This window comes from Apis florea, unplaced genomic scaffold, assembly GCF_048593485.1.
Source record: "Apis florea isolate Af1SG1 unplaced genomic scaffold, ASM4859348v1 contig_1789_pilon, whole genome shotgun sequence".
Taxonomy (NCBI): Eukaryota; Metazoa; Arthropoda; class Insecta; order Hymenoptera; family Apidae; genus Apis; species Apis florea.
Genome location: NW_028256481.1, coordinates 267396 through 287864, shown reverse-complemented (window position 1 = coordinate 287864; position 20469 = coordinate 267396). Strand labels below are relative to the sequence as shown.

The following is a 20469-nucleotide window of genomic DNA, read 5'->3' as shown; positions in this document are numbered from 1 at the left end:
ATTCGAAGCGGTGCAAACGATCGATGCGAGTGCAAACTTACGTTCGAACCCTCCTCCACCTGTAATAGAACGTTATCAGGGGCGCACAATTATGCGAAGTGTCGAAGGACGTAAGCGGCGCGACGCGTTCACGCCTGGCAAAGCCACAATTTTCCTTGTACAAGCAAGCGCCGTTCTCGGCTTCCAACTCTCCTTCCATGGAGGGTGGTCGGAACTCGAGAAGGAGGGTGGTTTCGGCTAGAAGCTCTCAATATGTCCGACCTAATCCTCTCCCAGAGGACCCAGCCTCCCCTCCCCCTCCTCCCCCTTCACGCGCTTTACTTTGCAATACGTACAAACATTTCGAGCCCAGCTGCGCCACGGGATTTAGGAGCTGAGCGATTAATAAATGCTTCGTACGACGAGAGAGCCCGCCACCACCACCACTACCACCACCACCACCACCACGACTCCCCGACAGCCACTCTCGACGAGGCTGGCCGTGATTTACCGTTCGTTTCGTTCGGACTCGGGCGTCTGGATTTTCCGCCGATTTCCGCGGCATCATTTTGATTTAGCGTCCCTCCTCTTCTCTCGGTTGAAATATCGCCAGGTGTCGCTCTTCTCTCTTCCACGGTCACGCTTACGACCGAATTTGTTGTGATCGAGGTTATAAGGCCGGTGTCGATCCGCTTTGCTCGCGATTTCAAATACACGCTTTTTTGGAGACACGGATAAATTGGAATTGTGATTTTCAGTTTTGCCGCTAGGTTTTGGCGTTCTTCTCCCCCAGTCGAATTGAGGTTATGTCGATCCACTTTGCTCGCGATTTTAAATACACGCTTGGGACACGATAAATTTGAAGAAAAAGGAGGGGACAGGAAATTCTGTCGTGGATTTTGGAATTGTAATTTTCAGTTTTGCCGCTAGGTGGCGTTCTTCTCCCCCAGTCGAATTGAGGTTATGTCGATCCACTTTGCTCGCGATTTTAAATACACGCTTGGGACACGATAAATTTGAAGAAAAAGGAGGGGACAGGAAATTCTGTCGTGGATTTTGGAATTGTAATTTTCAGTTTTGCCGCTAGGTGGCGTTCTTCTCCCCCAGTCGAATTGAGGTTATGTCGATCCACTTTGCTCGCGATTTTAAATACACGCTTGGGACACGATAAATTTGAAGAAAAAGGAGGGGACAGGAAATTCTGTCGTGGATTTTGGAATTGTAATTTTCAGTTTTGCCGCTAGGTGGCGTTCTTCTCCCCCAGTCGAATTGAGGTTATGTCGATCCACTTTGCTCGTGATTTTAAATACACGCTTTTTTTGGAGATATGCTTGGAACACGATAAAATTGAAAAATCATTGAAGGATGGGACAGAAAATGGGACAGATCGTGGATTTTGGAAGCGTTCTTCTCTTCCAGGGTTACATTTATGACCGAATTTCCCGTAAGGGTTAAGGTTATGGCCGATCTACTCACGATTTTGAAGATACGCTTGGATAAATCGAAGAAAAATCGTTGAAGAACGAAACAGGAAATTCAGGTGACGCTCGCGTCTTACGGATTCTCTTTTACGCCCATTGATTAATTGGTTAATATTCGATCTTTTATTTCGCGAAATTGGAATAAATTTTGATTTTCGAGGAGTTTACAAACAGGGTAGAATTTTGAACGATTGCGTGATCGATTGTTATAAACTCTCTATAGCGTCGATTCAATTTCACGAATTCCCGATAATACGTGTATTAAAGATAAATATGTTCATTTCGCTCGATGCGATAGGCGTATCATTTTTCAATTTTACTCGTTAAAATTCAGTTCGCGCAACGATAAATAGTGTCGTATTTCATATTTCCAATGTACATGATGTTAAACCGGTGGATGGAAAATATTGCGCGGCTTTATGTTGTTTACCGTTTCCAATTATCCAACTATTTCATCTCTCAAAATAAATTATATATCGTATTATACGTACACGATCGTGTACGAGCTGTGAATAGCATCTTTTAATGCTTGGTTTAATTTGCATCGAAAAAAGAAGAAAAAAAAGAAAAAAGTACATTTCATCCCCCACGCATTTTATTCTTTTGTAAAAGCTATTTTAAAGGCCGTGAAAATGGGAAGAAATCTGATCTAAGATCGATTTTCAAAAGTGTTTATGAAAAGATGTTCCCGGGGAAGGGAAACTGTTGATATAAAATTGCTGAAGGTAATCATTTCAAAAGACGGCTATTGGTACTGTGAAATAACATTTTCTAAGAAAATGTTACGAGGATAGATCTAGTATCTTTTTATCGCTTCTCGGTGTATCGAAATACCGTTTGAAAATTATTCCTCGAACCGGTATATTTTTCGTTTTCGTTTATAACGTATTTTTCCTAAAATTATTTCATACATCATCGTATGTCGAAATTACAAGTATCACATTATATTTAACTATTAATTAAATTAATCGTTGAAACGCTTGTTCCGATGTTCCAACATCAACGAAGCGAGCTTTTTAATAAGTCGACACGCACGATTTTGGCGTATAAAATTTTCGAGACGAGCAAACGCTTTCGCGATATTTCCGAAAGAAAAATTCTATCGGTTATACGCGTGTCAAGGCGCACGATACATTCAACGAAACAGCGGGGGGCCCGTGTAGGTGACAGCGGGACGATTAATCATCGATAACTATCGCCCGTTTAATACTCCCTCATAAAATGCTAGATCGAGGAAATTATTGATTCGTCATATTTCCTGTCAGTGATGTCGTTAACGGGACCATTCTAATCCGTTGACGTCACGTAGCTGATCAAACGCGCGAGGCTCGAGCGAGCGTTATCGGAAGCGCGCGATGGCTGGGCTCGATAAAAAAAAAAAGAAAGGAAGAGAAAAGGAGGAAAAAACAAACGTTCTCATTCCGCTCGATGCGTGGCCATAAAATAAGAAATACCGCCCCCTGCGAGCGCATCGATCGTTCGCGCGTTAATTCAACCGAAGATGTATGCGATCCACGCCCGTCATCGCGTTGATTTCCACGTTTCGTGAAACGAATTACCAAACGAAAAAAAAAGATCTACCCGTAAATCCATCCGTCGTCCGGAATCCGTAGGAGAGATTCAGAGATTCGGGTTGAAATTGAACGCCCAAAAATTAATTTTTTCCAAGTTGTTTCTAGGATTTTATTCAAAAGACGTAGCTCTTTGCAGACGCAGCTACTTAAAAGCGATATATATATATATATAAAACAGTGGACGGTCGAGAGAGGTCAGGACACGAATAGGCGGCAGGTTTGCTGCGAGGGGGCGGACAACAACAACAATGTTATTACAACTTAATACGCGGAATTGTTCCGCGAATATTCGTTTAACGTTCACAATACAAGCGTTGGTGGTGGGTGGCGTGGAATAAGCGGATACACGGAGGAGTTCACCTCCTATTTCGAAGGTGGCTAGGTAGGCGGCATTATTGGCTTCGGTGTTGGTTGTTAGTACCCTCGTTGTATATAGAGAAGAAGAAGCACCCTTGGAAGCACCCCCGCCTCGAAACGGTATTTCGTTCCATTATTCATAAACATTTTATAATCTTCTTAGCGGGGTGAATTATTGCTGCTCGCACAATTGAAATAATGCGAGCTCGTCGGGGTCCCGTGTTAAGGGGTTGGTGGGGACCTCCTGTGCACGTCGAAAAACGGGTGGAGGAATTGAAAGGAGGAGGAGGGAAGGAAGGAAGGAAGGAAGGAAGGAAGGAAAGAGGCGAGGAAAGGTTGGCGCGGAAACGAGAAAATAGAACGAGTTCGTTGGGTGAAGTGGTGTTGAAATGTTTCGAAGCGAGGGAAAAATAATTGGACGAAGAGTCTGTCGTTACTATGGCATCGGTGGTGGAATGCCGGGCGTCTGAACGATGACGAGGACCAACCGTGTCCTCCCCTGTCTTTCCATAAAGTCGTCGAACCGAATTCCCTTCTTAAACTCCTCGTTACCGAGAAGTCTTTTCCTACTACCTTTCCAACTACCTATCCAGCTAGGTATCATCCGATAAGGGAAGTTATTTGAAAACAATGAGAGGACTGCCAATAACTTTCAACGAGACTGTAATTCTCGGCGGGGGTGTTGTCCAACTAAATCTCGTCGTTTTTAAGCGCTCGTATTACCTAATTTTTACATTTTTCACGAAAATGGTTGTCTCTTTTACTCGATTAAATGTAAAAGGTTTAAACGTGTCGATCAAAAAAGAAAAATAACGCATCTCTCCTGAGCGATAGATATAAAAAGTTTCACTCGAACAGGAACGAATTTAGGGGAAATTGTACGAGGCTTATTTATAATTAAGCTCACTACGTACGCGTAACTCTATTGGCTGGCGCGGTAGACCTAAAGCGATACACAGATGAAGTCGTGGAGGAGAGATCTTGCTGATCTCTCTATTACGTCACGGATTAGCTAGTTATGAAACTCGAGCGAGCCCAAGCGACCGGTGATGAAGCGTGTTCGCAAAGTTTCCGTCAGGATGGAACCAGGACGAGGGATGTAACGGTAGAGTTGCACGGAATAAGCGATCGGTGGTGCCTTTCGATGGAGACCGTATCCGTCGAAACTTGGCCACGCCCGTTTAACGATCATTCCAATTAAATTTATTAACGCAAGTTCATCCCGTGACTCGATCTCGAATCTGTCGTTCAACTTTGAGAAAAACTTTCTCGCCATCCCCTGAATCGAACGAAAAATTACGATTATTGCAATTATAATATCCTTCGATTTCTCCAACGCTTGATCTGAACTGCGAGAAAAACTGAATGAAATTTTTCTACTCGATTGAAATTGGAATTGAAATCCAAGAAACAGGCTCTGATCAATCCGATGGGGAGGACTCGGCCACGTTTTCCCGCGTTCTCGCGTGATTTTAATTAAAGAGGACGAAAAGCGTCCCGTTTTTCGACAAAGGGGGCCGAAAGGGTGGAGGCGGCGACACAGAGGCGAACGATGTACAACGAGAAATAGAGGAGAAAGGTAGGGAGGAGATGGGGGTTGGAGAGGCGCAGACGAGATTCGAAAGCAAAAGGAGCGTGTCGTGGTGCGCTCTGCCTTTGCCTCTTCTCTTACTTCGAGAAGAGAGAATCCCTTGCTCGCGTCGCGTCTTCGCCAAAGACGACTCCGCGCGTTACATCATCCATTGAGAATCGAAATCTTATTAACCGTTGAAAGTGAGATTTAGTTTCACCAGGAGTTCGAGTTTAATTACATCTCGCGCCTGTTTGTCTTTCTTCTTTTTTTTGCCTTTAATCGTCTCTGCGTCGATTACGACTCCCCCCCCCCTCCCTCCCCCCTCCCTTTTCTGTTAAATCTTTCAGAAACTACTCGACGATCGACGACGATCCCATTACTCGTGGCATTCATTTTTATACGAAAATATTTAAATTTCACTGGCTCGTCCAGCGGAAATTATTGCCTTTCCTGCCTCCGTCGTCTGAGCTTCCTCCGGCTCTCTCTCTCTCTCTCTTCCTTTTCCTTCGCAGTTCATCATTCCAAAGGCAATCTTTACCGACCCGTGAACCCGCCCCCCCCCCCCTTGCCTTACTTCTTCCACGCAAGTGGAACAGGTATAAACACAGCGGGCGCAGCAAATCTTCGAATACCATCGAATACCGTCCTTTTTATCAGTCGTAAGATTTATTCGTTCGCGATCGATGTCAGAATCGAGGATGTCGTTCTCCCCCTCCTTTCCAGCCAATCGCTCTCTTTTTCCCAGACATAAATTTTTCCAACGATCTTTTATCCTCGATTTTATCATCCTTCCTCTCCTTCCTTTTGCCGTTTAATTGCGTTTAATGCGAAAACAAAATTTCCTTTTTACACGATTAACGAATAATATTCGAGTATATATTCAACTTTTATTTACGGGTTCGTTAATAAATATTGCGTGGAGCGCAGAGAATGGAGGGAAGATAATATTATTGTAGAAGGAAGGATCAAAACGCGTATAAAATTCAACCGCAAACCCTGCCATTCTTCCTCCGGAATATGAATAACTCGCGACGTTTAAAAAATTTATATTAAAAAATTGTGTGGAAAGAATTGAGAAAGGAGAGAGAGAGAGAAAGAGAGAGAAACGGCGAGCGAGCGAGGAGGGGTATTAAAAAATTCAACGCGTAATAAATTATATTTATATCTTTAACTGACTCACCTCTGCTACTGCCGTCAGGTCCTCGGAGGATGGTACACTCCTCTATTGTGCCAAAGGCAGTGAACAACTGTCTGACATCGTCTTCTGTTTGTTGCTTGCTGAGCATTCCCACGAACAGCTTTCTGTCTGCGGGTCGGCCGCGTGTCGATAATAGAGGGAACAGAGAAAAAAAAAGAAAAAGGAATCCGTTAATACGTGAATCACGTTCGTTTCGGGTTTCGCTTATAGCGCATTTTCAAAAGGCATTGAAAAGAGATTTTGCGGCTAAACACCGAAAACGACAAAGTTACACGGTTACACCAGCATCCACCATCCTAAGGGGGGAGGGGATAAGGGGGTTATAGATACACATATATATATATGAATCCATATATGCACATCTATGTATATATTTGTTTTTTTTTTCTCTCTCTCTATGTATATGTATATAGACGTACATATACGATCTGATTGAAAAAAAAAAAAAAAAAAAAAAGAAGAATTTACACCAAATAATGGCCACGAGTTGTTGAGTTATATACACGACGGCCATTTTTTCGCATTTTTTTTTTTTTTTTTTCTTTCACATTCATATTGTATATAATATAATATCTATGGGAATTTCCACGAATGTATTATGTATACACATATGCGTTCCACTATACGGATAATATAATATAAACGGATATATATATAAAATGACAGATAATATAATAAAATATATATATATATATATCGTTCGTGATGATACTGACATTGGTATAATAAATAGTATATATATATATGTAACACGACGTACAACGTGTGGACAGAGACGTAACGATAAATGTTCAAATTTCAACGGGGGGAATTAATATATATATATAAAAGGTGTAAAGAAAAAAAAAAAAAAAAAAGAGGAGGAAAGAAATAACGACAATAAAAAGGAAATGAAAAATTAATTCAACCAATTCCAATCCTACTTCCTACACCACAAGCCGAAGAAACAGATGGAGAAAAAACCAGGGATTCGCGTATAAAAAACGTAGATAGAGGGCGTACAAGCGACTCAGCTACGAGCGGAACTTCCGGTGGTTCTCACCACGCAAATTAATCCCACCTCAATTTGAAAATTTTATCACTCGCGCGTGTGTACATTTTTCAATCCTTTTCTTCAATTTTTCGACAATGTGAAATTTCTTCTTATTCCGAATTAATTGATCAATTAATCAATTTAAACGACCACCTTGCGTCCCGCACGCTGCTGAGGTCAGTATATCGCTTATAAAGGGTCACACGCCACTTATTGATTTTTTGTTTTCTTTTCTCTGTTATTATTAATATCTTTCAACAATCTGCAGCTATTTCTAACCCGAGAGTTTAACGCAAGAGGTGTCGTTTTCGTTACGGGCCTGATTACGCGTATCTCCTTTCTTTTTTTCTTTTTTTTTTTCGTTTTCCTTCGAGAGGAACCATTTTTTTTTTTCTTCGAGTCGCAACCTCGTGACAAACGAGCTCAAGATTTAAGATTTGTCGTTTGTTTATTTTCTATTTTTCACGATAAAATCTACGTGATGAACAATGATCGAATGTTTCGATAGCAATTTTCAGATCATGCGCGATTCGTTATTTGCGAATACGAGATAATCGCAGGTGTTTAATAGAAAGGAAACGCGATAAAAAACGTGTAATTTCTCTCCAATTATTTATATACTTGGTCCCAAGGCCTTTCTCTCTATGATTTTAATCATTTTTCTCGCGTTAAAAAAAAAAGAAGAAAATCAAACGTAATTCTACATGCGAGAAGCATATCGCGTATCTCGAAGACAAAAAAGGTTCCTTCAAATTGAGGAGCCAAAAAAAAGTTTAGCTCCGTAAATTCGACCAATACTTTTTCTTTCTTCTTTCTTTCTTTCTTTCTTTCTTTCTTTCTTTCTTTCTTTCTTTCTTTCTTTCTTTAGAAATATCTGCACTGAACTGTGTATCCTGTGTGTGTAACGTGTACCCCTGTATAACAATGATAAATAAGTAAATCGTGGGTGTGCAAAAAATCGACGGGGACTACGTGACAAAAGACGTGGCAAATCAGGGATCATGGCGAGAATTTCCTTCACGGGAAACGTGAGGAGGGTGGGGGAGAGGGGAGAAAAAAGTTTTCATATATATATATATATATATATATGTATGTGTATATATATATATATATATATAAAATAAGAATCATAATCTAAGTATAATAATACAATAAGAGAAACGTAGCTGACATCATAATCAGAAAATATTTACAAAGGTGATAAAAAACACATCGACAACGAACGAGACAACACATCCAACGAGCGAGCCACTATTTTATGGTCATAGCTGTAAAGAGCGGTATAACAGTGTGTATATATATATAGATATATATAGATATATATGTATATATAAATATATAATTTTATATTTTCTATATATATATATGATATATATATGTATATGTATATATATATACGCTTAAGGTGGTTGCCCATACGAATGGATAGATGGAGAAGGATTTGGAATTAATTAATGGATCCTGGATTGTACGATATATATATATGTATTCGGCCTTCGGAATTAAAAAAAAATAGGTATAATCACTGTATAATAATAAGAGACACGGTCGGTAGACGCTCTAAGATGTTTCGTTTCTTCTTCGTTCAACGAAAAAAAAAAAAAAAAAAAGAAGGAGCATTTTATCGAATCGGAAAGATTATTCGGGTTGGATTCTCGAAGAGCGTCTACGCGGATACCGCCGTTTTCAAACGAGGTTTGAAAAAACAATGTGATATTGCCGGTGCGCAATAACTAGAGCAAAAAACACGAACGACAAGTTTACGGCTACTAAATAAAGGTTCACGCATGTGGGCACGCACAACATCATTTATAATATACCTTATAGCGTGTCACGTTGTATATCCGTGTTTTCGGATGATATGGATTCAGGGAGAACGGAGGAGAGGTCTCTTCGAGCGTATTGCGTTGCCGCGAGTCAGAACGGAATCGAATGGCCATCTTTTCTTTTCTTTTTTTCTTTTCTTTTTTCTTTTCTTTTTTTTTTTTTTTTTTTTTTTTTAATTTTTCTTCTTCTCAAAAATCGAGACGACGCGCGAGACGGAAAATTTCGTTGGAGAGACGAAGGAAATATTGGTATATGCACGGTGATCGATCCTGATTAATAATCCGTGGGAAGAGAAATTTTGAAATTTCCAAGTGATCCACGTTCTAGATCCAAGAGAGATGATCTATTTCTCGCGGAAAATACACGGGCAGAATTTTGACAGAGAGATATATATATATGCCGGTGTCGTGCGATCGGGCGAGGGAGAAGATTGGAGAAGAAAGGAGGATATACGAGAAGGGGGATAATTCGTGAGGGAAGGAATTCGTGGGTCAAACACTAGCGAGCGGCAAAATGAACTTTGCGGCGAGCTGTGCTGGCTGAATCAGCGGTGATGGCGTGATGAGAGAGGAAAATTCGTTTCTTTTCTTTCTTTTTTCTCTTAGAGAGGTTCTCCTTCTGCCGATTTGCGGAGAAGAAGAAGATAGAGATACTGGAAGGAAGCTAGCTATCTCCTGGAAGTCGAAGTTACCTTCAGCGGCCGCCACCGGTGCCTCCTACTTCCAGAAGATGGCACTGGTGCTCCCGTCGTCCATCATGCACTCTGGAATACAGAACAGAAAACAAAGAAATGCCATTGGGCCCAATGTAATAAACACCAACATTCGTTGTGTCGTCGTTCCCTACACCCATCCTTCCCAACACCGCTCCCTATATTATCCCAATTCCCCTCGTTTTACCCCATTTTCTACAATATTTCGAAACGGCGAAAATATCCTAAAACGCGGATATTAATATTACGCGAACACGCTGTAATTGGAAAGGAAAAAAAAAAAAAAAAAAAAAAAAGAGAGAAAAAAAAGAAGGATTAAAATCGATTAATACGCGATACAATCCTGTTATAATCGCTATTATTCTCGTATATAATCGTATATACCAATCAGAGTAGATTCACTGGAATGTAAAAATACAGGTTAGTTCCTCCTCTCTGTCTATTTTAAGTATTCAAGTTCGATCGAGGAAGAGAGAGAGAGAGAGAATTCGAATCCGTTTCAATCTTCAAATTTTCCATCGGCGTATTCTCGCGCTTTTCGATTCACCGCGCGTTCCCGCGCGTGAATGAACTTAATGACGCGTTCTCGCGCGAGGTTATGGAGATGCAAAATTGGCGAACCGAGTTAAAGGTCGTCGTCGTCGTCGCGGCTTGCTGAGACGCGAGGCTCATTCCATTCTGGCGGTGGGTTGACTCTCCTCGCGCCTTCGAGCCAGGCTCCGGGGCACATTTAAGGATTTGTCTCGGGAAATTAGATTCTCGCCTGACTTGCAGCCTCGTTGCATCCCGCTTCTCCATCCGGATTCTTACCCCCTTCGCAGGGAATTCCTCCCTCCCTTCTTAGCCCCGAGTACTTTTCATCGAGCGTTTGTTCCACGAGGAGAGGCAGGGGCGGCGGGCGGGGGGGGGGGGAACGAGGGCACCGTGGGGACACCGAGAATTGGACCTTTGTCGAGGTCTCGAGCTAAGTGTTAACGTGCTCGCGCTTGCTATAAGGCCTTAACCCGAGAAATCGAGGAAGGAATTAACCCTCGGGAAATTATCTTCTCGCTGGACTTTGGGAGAACAAAGCGAACATACTGTTTGACACCGTGCTTCCTTTTATCGCTCTCCTCGCCTCGCTAATACGATGATCCTTTCTCCTTTCTCTCTCTCTCTCTCTTTCTTTCCTCCATTCCCTTCGATCTTTCTTCTTCGTTCAGATTGGTTTTCTTAACCCGCTATTATCGCGTTGATTCGATTAAGGGGAACGAGAAGAGGGGGAGGAGGAAGAAGGAGATTATATCGTGGAACGTGTAAAAAAAAAAAAAAAAAAAAAAAATTGGAGATGGACCAAAGGTGTTTTTTTTTTCTTTTTTATCTTTCTTTCGATTCGAATTGATTTTTGTTGAATTGCGGCAGGATCGATGTTTCTTTTATATTTGAAAAATTGTTTCACTCTCCGGGGATATTTTTAGCCGGGGTAGTAGCAGGAAGAACGCTCGATGAAGAACTGTATTTTTATGATGATGCCCAATCAAGCTTAAACTTGTAATTTTTATCTATAATCGATCGGTTCTCCGATATTTTAAAACTTTTATTTTTCCAAAGGTCCTCGAAAAATTATGCACGATAAACGATCCGAGTTAACGCGCGCACAAACTTCGAAGCGAGCAATTTTTATTCAGGCGTGTCCTAATGTCCCTATACGCCGCATCGTACGACGTATTATTTTTAATTTCGATCTCGAAACTGCCGGTTACGTAATTTAACAACACGTGTAAACCAAAAATATCTATTCGACTAATATAACGACTAATATCCCGAAACGAACGTTCGATGAATTTTCACTTATGCGTCGAATTATTCAAAGAATCGTCTGCGAAAAGAAAATTTCCAGCAGCTTCTTCTCGGTCGAGCGAAAATCCTCTCCTCGCCTTTGCTCAGTTTCCTCCATAATTGCCGACCCATACGTAACTTCACCCCCTACCTATTTACAGCATCGTCCGAACGATGGAAGGAACGAGCTCGTCCTCTCACATAATCTCTCACATAATCTGGAGGATTCGGACGCGCCTGAACCGCGCCTGCGTCACGTCGGCCGGCTCAAAGTTGGCAGCAATGAAGGCAGCTTTCCCGATATCCCGGGATACGTTTATCTGGTGGAGCATGGTAGGGCGAGCGATGGCGGTAGGAAGCAAGCCGGATCGCCAAGGGATCGAAACTTATCTACTTGCTCAACTAGCTGCACACCACCCTTATCCACTCGCGGCAACTTGCCCCTTCTACCCCTCGGCCAACTTCGAGATACGCGTTTCTCAATTCTGTTTCGAGCGTCTTTGCACGCTTGATTACGAGATATCAGTCTCTTTCGTTCCAAGTATCCCTTTCGTTCTATATTACAATACAATTTTTGCTTACGAATTTTAATATCGATACGCTCGCTCCTTCGAACGATTCGAAAGGAGGTAAAGCAATTTTACGAGTCGAGTCTATCCCTCCAACACCTTCTTCAATTATCTCCATCCCGTGCGCGACAAAAGACAACACCGATGAAACGAGCGAGAATTGACGCGATGGAAACCGGGTCGAAAGTTGATACACGGGGACAAAAGGATACGTTCCTTCCTTCCTTCCTTCGCGAAGACGGATCGTTGACGAAGTTCGGTAACACCGTGATTGAAGTCTTGCAACTACGCGGATATACGGCGGTAGGTTGTAAGACGGTGGAAGCAGAAGCAGTGACAGCGTTGAGCTCTGGATCACTCCTCCTGCATCCGCGTCAAGCCGGGGCTTTGGGGGGGGGGGGGGCAGGCCGAGGCGGGCGACCGGAGATTACAATGGCATCTACGCCAGATTAGCATATGAATTACGGGGGCCCCTTCATCTACTCCCCCCCTCCACACACACGCACGCGTATCTGTATCCTCTTACGCCCCTCTTTCTTCGCCTTCTCTCGATATACTTTGCCTCCTCCTTCCTTCCCCTTCCGCCCTTTGCACGATTTCCATTCAGAGCCGTTTGAGCGTGGCGCAGCAGCTTCGAGAGGTAGCCGAGGCATCGAGTTGGCCGAATTGCTCGGCTACCTACCCGTGGGCTAGAATCCAACGTTCTTTGGGTTCATGTTTCCGTGAATTTTGGACGAGCCGATATTTGCACGGGTTATTCGCGATATTCCATTACGCGTGCGAGTAGGCCCCTCCTCTCCACGTTCGAACGATTACGTGTAAATGGGGAGGGAGGAGGGAGAGTGGACGGTTATTTGGATGCATTGGTTTTTTTTTTTTTTTTTTTTCGTATGCGAAATTTGCGAAATTTAATAATATCGAAGAAGAAGAGAGAGAAGAAGAAGGGGCTTTGAAATTACGAACGTTGATAATTAATTTAATAATAAACGCGTAATAATAGGACCGTCCAATTTAATTGTTTTCATAAAATAAACCGAATTGTCTCATTAGTTAGCTGCGTAGTCGGGGGAGAGAATATCGCGTAAATTGCTTTTATTGACTCGAATTAAGTTTTATTTCATTACATTTGGAAAAGTAAAGTTGGGACGACGAATTGTCGCCGTTTGTTGAAATTCTAATAATTAATTTCGTCGATGATTTTATCTATCGAGGAAATTGTGGACGGACGATTATTTTTTATTGTATCGATTATGAAACGATCGAACGTCGAATGCCCGGTTGTTTGAATCGGCCCAAAGCCGGTAGTATGATATTTCTGGTGAAAATTAAACCGTCTAAATTGTTTCATAAGCATCAATTATTTAATTCTCATAAAAGAGAGAAGCGTGTGTGTGCATTTGATTAAATTTCTCCCCCCCCCCTCCCCCCTCACCAGCATTCATGATTATAAATAGGTACTAATGTTATGCAAACTGAAATTATAAAATTATAATAACCAACTTGAATGGAATTGTTGCATCCATCTGACTTGCAAAAAGTTTTGCAGCGTACTGTACGATCACGTTTTCAAATTTTATACGCGGCGAGGAGGAAACTTGTTTCCAAAATCGCATCGAAACTTTTTAATATTAATAATAATAATAATAATAATAATTTTAATCGATCCAAGAACCCGTTGCTAAATATTAAATTACGGCTTTTTATACTTTTAATTATTAAGCGTGCATAAGAATATCGTACAAAGTGGTAATGGTAATTAGAAAATAATTCGATACAAGTTCACCAAAGTCCGTTAATATCTTCTTAAATGCGTTCAACAACTTGCTCGTAGTTTCTTCTCCATTTTAAAAATATTAATCAATTTCGTTCGATCGATTTCGTATTAATCGAACACGCATACATTTCATTTAAATGTACAAATTACTTCCTCTTTCAAACGTTTGTACGTGTACGTATAATATGTAACGTGTAAATTTAAGAGAGGAGGGGGGGGAATTATTAAACAAGAATATAAAATATTGCATCAACATCGATAAGTCTTCGGTTCGATCGTATTTTTTCTGCTTTATCTTCCGCCTACGCGTTACGCAGCATGTGTAAACCTGATAAACCAGAGTCAATTGTTATCTTATTTTTTTTTTTTTTTTTTAGGCCCGACCATCCATCGTTTCCATAAAATTTAGCTCGCGTGGAAGCAAACAAAAAAGGAAAAAAGGAAAAAATGATGGCGAATAAAAATGGTCGGCGTTATTTCGAATGCGAAATTAATAAATAGTACCTAACTCGAAAACGATGCGTGTATTATATATGGAAACGAATTTTTATCTGGGCACGCTTCTCCGTGTTTGCCCGATTGAAAGTTACGTATGGGTTGACAACGTTGTATTAATGCGTGTTATATAGCGAATGCTTTTCCAATTCGATAAAAATATTTCATTGCTCGCTATTAAACCGGTTATTTTTTATCCAACTTTTTGATCGATAACGCAGGGCTTTTGTTACACATCTGTATATGTATATACACATATTACATATATTTTGCGCTACGCATAAGCGAACGCAAATTGTAATAGTTTTCGTGTACGAAACGCAACCGTTTCCATCGGTGAAGCTTTAACACAGCTTTTAAGAAAAATATTGCAAAATATTAAAATAATTGCCGCGTTATTATTAAGCTTAAATGTTTGTTTACGAAAATATTTTTAATATCACGCGTATTTTTAATATCGATAAAAAGAGAGAGCGACGATTGCATTCCTTTTTTTCTTTCTTTCGAAAAATTCGCGTTAAGATTATCTTCTTTTGTCGCGGTTAAATTATCGTTTATCGACTCGATCGCTTGTCCTTACCTCCGCGGTTTTCACTGTCCGCCGGCTTGACTTGAATAGGACGGTTCATCTGCAACGAGAAAAAAAGAAAAAAATAATTCATTAAAATTGCACACACCTCCTCCAAAATGTAAGAAAGAAAAAAAAAAAAAAGAAAAGATTCCGATCTATCGTCTCGTATCGAACAGCCAAAAAAAAAAAAAAAAAAAAAAAGAAAACTACCACTCGTTCCTTAATTTCAACCACGGACCGTCGATCGATCGATTCGCGCAGAGAGAAAGTAATACGTCCATCTCTCGTCACTTTGCCTCTTGTTTAAACACCGCCCTCTGTCGTTGACAGGTCCGATTGTCAGAAAATAAAGGTAGCGAGTGGAAAACGGAGGGGGCTGGAGGGAGGAGGAGGAGGAGGAGGAGGAGGGCTGGGACGGTGATAAAGGGAAGAGGGTTTGCGGAAAGTGCGGAACTGCGACACTCGTCCTTCCGTACGTACGTACGTACGTACACACACACACACACACACACACACCATCCTCGCGAAATCTTTCGGACCCGCTGCGAATGGGTCGAGAGATCCCGGAGAACAAATAACATTGTTTATTTGTCGGACGGGTCGCGCGACCGCAGAGCGCTCCAGTTCATTCCTGGGGGATGAGAATGCATGATTCATGACGCGGGGGACACGGGACTGTACTCTCCGATTCCCTCTCCTCTACCACCCATCCTTCTCTCGATTTTCGCTCTCGCTTTTCCTTTCCTCGGGATCGTTCTCCTCTTCTTTTTCTCTCCCCTTTCACGCGTTTTCCTCCCCCCTCCCCCTCCCTGCGTAAACTTTCAGACTTACGCGAATAGATTACACGTGTCGTCGTCGTCGTCGATGTAAATATAAACGAATGGAATTTAATTCCTCGATCGATCGATGTTTACGTTACGTGTCTCTGTTGTGATTCGTTTCGAACGAACACAACGTTTCATTTCGAAGCGAGGAACGGAAGCGAGAAGACACGCGCAGGTTTCGTCGATAAATTCCACGTAAGGTGAGGATCTTTTTCATTTTATGCGGTGTTCTCCCGTAAGAATCGTGGGGAGAGGGAGGGCAGCGGGGTGGAAACATACGTGGCAACCCCAAACTTTTTTCCCCGTGCATGCACGTCGGAGAGGGGTTGGCGGCGAAGCAGGGGTCAGTGCCACGACCACGTGGATCTCGTGCAGAAACTATACCCGCCAAGCGAGCGAAAGATTTCCGGGTTCAAAGTCCCGTAGCGTACGTACTACGTGTCGTTCCCTTCCTGTTGAATTATTATTTCATAGAGCGTGCGAGAAAAGTCGAGTTTCGAATTTCTAATCCCCCCCTCCCCTCTCTCGAATCGTTTTGCATTTTCGAACATTTTCGAAACGTATATTTTTGAGTATCGTGCTACTCGAATTATCCTCGATCGCTTGCACGCAATATTTCATCTTGCGAATCGTCTCGCGTGAAAATATAACACCGCGGTATATCGTGTTTTAATAAATGGAGATAGTACATCTAACTCGTTCCTAAGTGTAATGAGGCATTAAGCAAGGTTTAACATACATAGGGCGACGCCTGACAACCTGATTTTCACTAATGGGGAATAAATTGCTCCCATCGCACGAGCTCATAATTCTGCTCCCCCGTCAGGGGATCGATTAAATTGTAATGTAACTGTCACGAGATACGTCTCGCCAGCAGGAGGAAATCGTCGTTGCTTATTGTTTAACCTCACCTACGTACGTATTATATTACGTACGTTTTATTTCGAAGAATAGGAATAGAAGAATCCGATTCACGAAGAGATTCGACGTGTGGAGGGGGTGGGGAGGGGGAGGAGGGGGCAGAGGTGCACCGGAAGACGCGTGGCTCCAGGGATAATGAGGGGAGGTGGAGGAGGCAGGTCAGCCTTTAAGCGGTGTCCTCTGTCCTCAGGAAATTAAACTTTGAGCGGAGCACTGGCCATTAGGCGTTTGTTGTTGTTGTCCCGTTGTCAGGGGAACCCCGTGTCCGTATAGATACTGAAACTGAGATACGACGTTTTGCCCCCCCCCCCTTTCCAGCCTCTCCAGGGAAGTTTAACCAGGGTGAATGCATCGTGTAAATGTCACTTACGGCCCAAGGGATCTGTACCAGTCAATAACGATCACCGACCGGTGAGACTTGTGTTGTGGACCGCCGATGGTGGCGCCGCTACAGACGCGCGCCGATTAATGTAAACGAGTATTAACTGCTGCTCGTTAACGGTGGCTTCGTTATGGGCAAACCCGGTACTTGATTAGCGTGGCGGAACGTACAATGGTTAATGATTCCATTGAATCCGGTTGACTTTGAGACAGAGATGACTGGACGGATGGATGGGGGGCGGTGTTGGATGGATACCGCGATCAAACTATCATATTTGGAACAATATTTATTTTATTGTCAGTTTGTCATGATCAAAAGAGATCGATAAATTCTCGTTTAATATCTTGTTTATTTTCCATTCTTTGCATTTGCAAACAGGTGGCAAAATAAGGATACACAGAGCAACCGATTATTAATCGATACTTTTAATACTTTTCCCAAGCGCGATTGTCGCGTTTTTCAACCCTTCGCGTTAGTCCATCGTGCTCTTAGTTAATTAACGTAGCAGCCACTTTCCAAATTAACACACATTTCCCATTTCAGTTAAATGAATTACAAAGTGCATCGTAGCACCGTGTCTTGTCGCGATATTATTTCGTTCGTCGCAACGATGCTTAAGAGAGTTTAAATCTCGACGTAAAATACGTCGTAAAATACGTCGAATTTTCCTCGATCGTGAATAAGTTCTTTTACCTTTATGGCGGGCGTATGTAATATAATAAGAAGTCGTGAGAGAAGGCGGTTAATAGTAACGGTTAAAAATATCTCCACCAAGGTTGAGAATCGGAGCGACGTTGAAACATGGGAGTAGCAACACCCTGGGGCCGCGCCTTTATTTAACGATTTGGTTGGCGGGCGATCACGTGCCGGCCGTTCGACAATTCGTGTCATCGTTGGCCATGTGCACTTAGAAAATCGATTCCCTTGAGAGCCACCACTCAAGATGGATGGTAATAAGTAAATGTGTTTGCTCAGCCCAGAGCGCGCATCACGAGCAATTAATTAAGCTCGATTATCTATGTACACTGCGGGAAGCGAAGTCTTGCTTCTGCCGGATAGATGCTGAGTAATAGCCATATGCTTTGGGGAAATATATATATATATATATATATCGCGTAATCGTATCTCCGTTTGATTCCATTTCGTGGGCTAACGCGTTTCTCGGCACAAAAATGAAACAACAAGGTGGGGGTTGTTCTCGAAACAACGCTCGCAAATAATAATATCGAATAATACGAGCAGAATTTCGTGAATTTTCTTCAATTTTCAGATACGTAAATTTCTATCTTTCTATCTTATTTTATACTTTTATCAGAGCCCACCAACCACTCGATCAACCAAAAAATCGATATCGCTCGGAGGAAGAGCTCGAAAAAATGTGTACGAAACGACGGATTAATCTTCAGGTGGAATTTCAAGCGGGTATAAAATTGAAACTCTTCTCGAACAATTACAAGGCAAAAACCCTCCTCCTCCTCCTCCTTCTCTCGGGGCGCGCGCAATTAAATTAACCATATTTATAGCTCTCCCTCGCTCTTCTCCCTCCCCTCCCCTCGGGATCCCCACCGCCCCGGAATATAACCCAAATTCTTTTCTCTTACAGAGGGAGAGGAGGCATCTACGATTCCTAGAAAGCCGCGCAAAATCCAGATAGGGGATAGGTGGAGGCTGATAACTGCCGAATTGAATGGTGAATGCCGCTTCGGAAATTGAATAAGCTATCGTGTCTGAGCCGAGCCGTCGAGCGAAGCCCTGGTATTTGACCTGGCTGCGTGCAATCAATGTACTGATTGGAGATAAGGGCTCACCCTGTGTGTAGCCCCTGGCATCCTCTCCGCCGCCATGATTTATATACGTACGGTCTTCGTCGGCGATGTATTCATTACTTGATTACCCTTCGGCAAGTTAATACCCGTCGTGACCGTGTAACGAGCCACCGATATCCAGGGATATATACCACCCTCCCACCCCGATTTATGATCGATGCATTCTTCTTTCCATCGTGAAATTTCTCTTCCACCCCGTTTTAATTATCATCCATCCACGTGGATCCGTACGTGGATCGCACGTACTACTACTCTTCCTCCCCCTCCACTTTTCCTCCCGTTTTTGTCTTTTTTCCCCCTCCCCCACCTCCTCTCCTCCTCTTTTTTTTTTTTTCACCTTACCCGTTCGTTTGTTAATTCGATAGCCCGATGGGAGAAGCCGGTGATTGGGTTTGGAATAAAAACTGGCAGGACGAAATATCGATTCGCGGTGTAAGTTGGTATATCGGCGTTTATTAGGGGGAATTTATAAAATTTGATTCATCTTTGTCTATTCTCAACAAGATTATTCCAAGCAAAAAATTTTTTTCAAAAAATGAGGGAGAATAAAAAAATAAAAGAAAGGGAGGCGAGAGAAAGAGTTTTAATTAACGAACAATTAGGGTTGAAAGAGATGAGAGAGAAAAAAAAGGAAAAGGAAAAGGAAAAGGAAAATCTATCGAGGATTCACGACGATCCGGAGATTCGTACAGGAATCGGCGAAGGGAGGGATGGATGGCTGGTCTCGAGTTAACTTCGATAATTTGCCGCACGCGTATCCATCCGGAAACCCGGCTCCGCGAAATCTGTACCCGCTAATACGGCTAATTTGTCGACTGCTCCAAAAGCAAATGCACTTCTCCCCGCGCTCGCATCGTCGGATGCCACAGAGGAGGAGGAGGAGGAGGAGGAGGAGGAGCGTAGCGGTTCGGATTGCCTCCTAGCATATTACGTCTAAATGGATTCAAGCCGGGCTAATTGGCGAATTAATTGAAATTCCAAAATGAATCGAATCATTTAAGCGATCGAGTTTCGGCGGTGTTACGCCGCGATTTCCCTCACCACCTCACCTCACCTCCCCCTCCGCCCCTTTCCTTTTTCCAAACGGCCAATCGTTGCTATTTCCGCAACACACCGCCGATCAATAATGAACCGCCGTTATCTATCGAGGAACGATCATGAGAATCATTTCAATCGGAGGATGGACAGGGAGGAGGAGGAGGAGGAGGGTATTGTTCCCATTTGGCGTTGCTCATAATTGCCAAATGAATTTCCACCGGTTGTCAGCCTCCATTTTTTCCACCCCTCCCCCTGGCAAACAACGCGACGTGGAACGATGATGATGATGATAACTCGTACATCGAAACCTAATATAACGCGCACCTGCGTCCTCGATTCGACGCACGCACCCTTTCGTTTCGTGATTATAAAATAGGATTCGCGTTTTATTGGCCTTGGGATTCGATATTCTTCTGGGCGAATATATTTGAATGTTGATCGAACGTGTACATGGATGCAAAGAAGGATCGAAGGAACCGTTTTAATTATGGACGGACGAATTTTACTTTTCTACCTC

General features: G+C 42.6%; 1 protein-coding gene across 14 annotated transcripts in view; it reads right to left on the bottom strand.

Annotated features, from left to right (window-relative positions):
• The window catches only part of bru3 (CUGBP Elav-like family member bruno 3), a 199143-nt gene that overhangs the window by 50072 nt on the left and 128602 nt on the right, over positions 1-20469 (bottom strand). For 9 of the 14 annotated variants that reach the window (XM_086910942.1, XM_086910937.1, XM_086910921.1 and 6 more), the window contains 2 exons: positions 14971-15019; positions 6145-6270 (listed from right to left, as the gene is read on the bottom strand). In XM_086910942.1, the coding sequence (XP_086767068.1) occupies positions 6145-6270; positions 14971-15019 (175 nt within the window). Of the gene's footprint in view, positions 1-6144; positions 6271-9015; positions 9786-14970; positions 15020-20469 lie in introns of all 14 variants that reach the window. The other 5 variants (XM_086910965.1, XM_086910949.1, XM_086910959.1 and 2 more) reach the window with 2 other exon arrangements.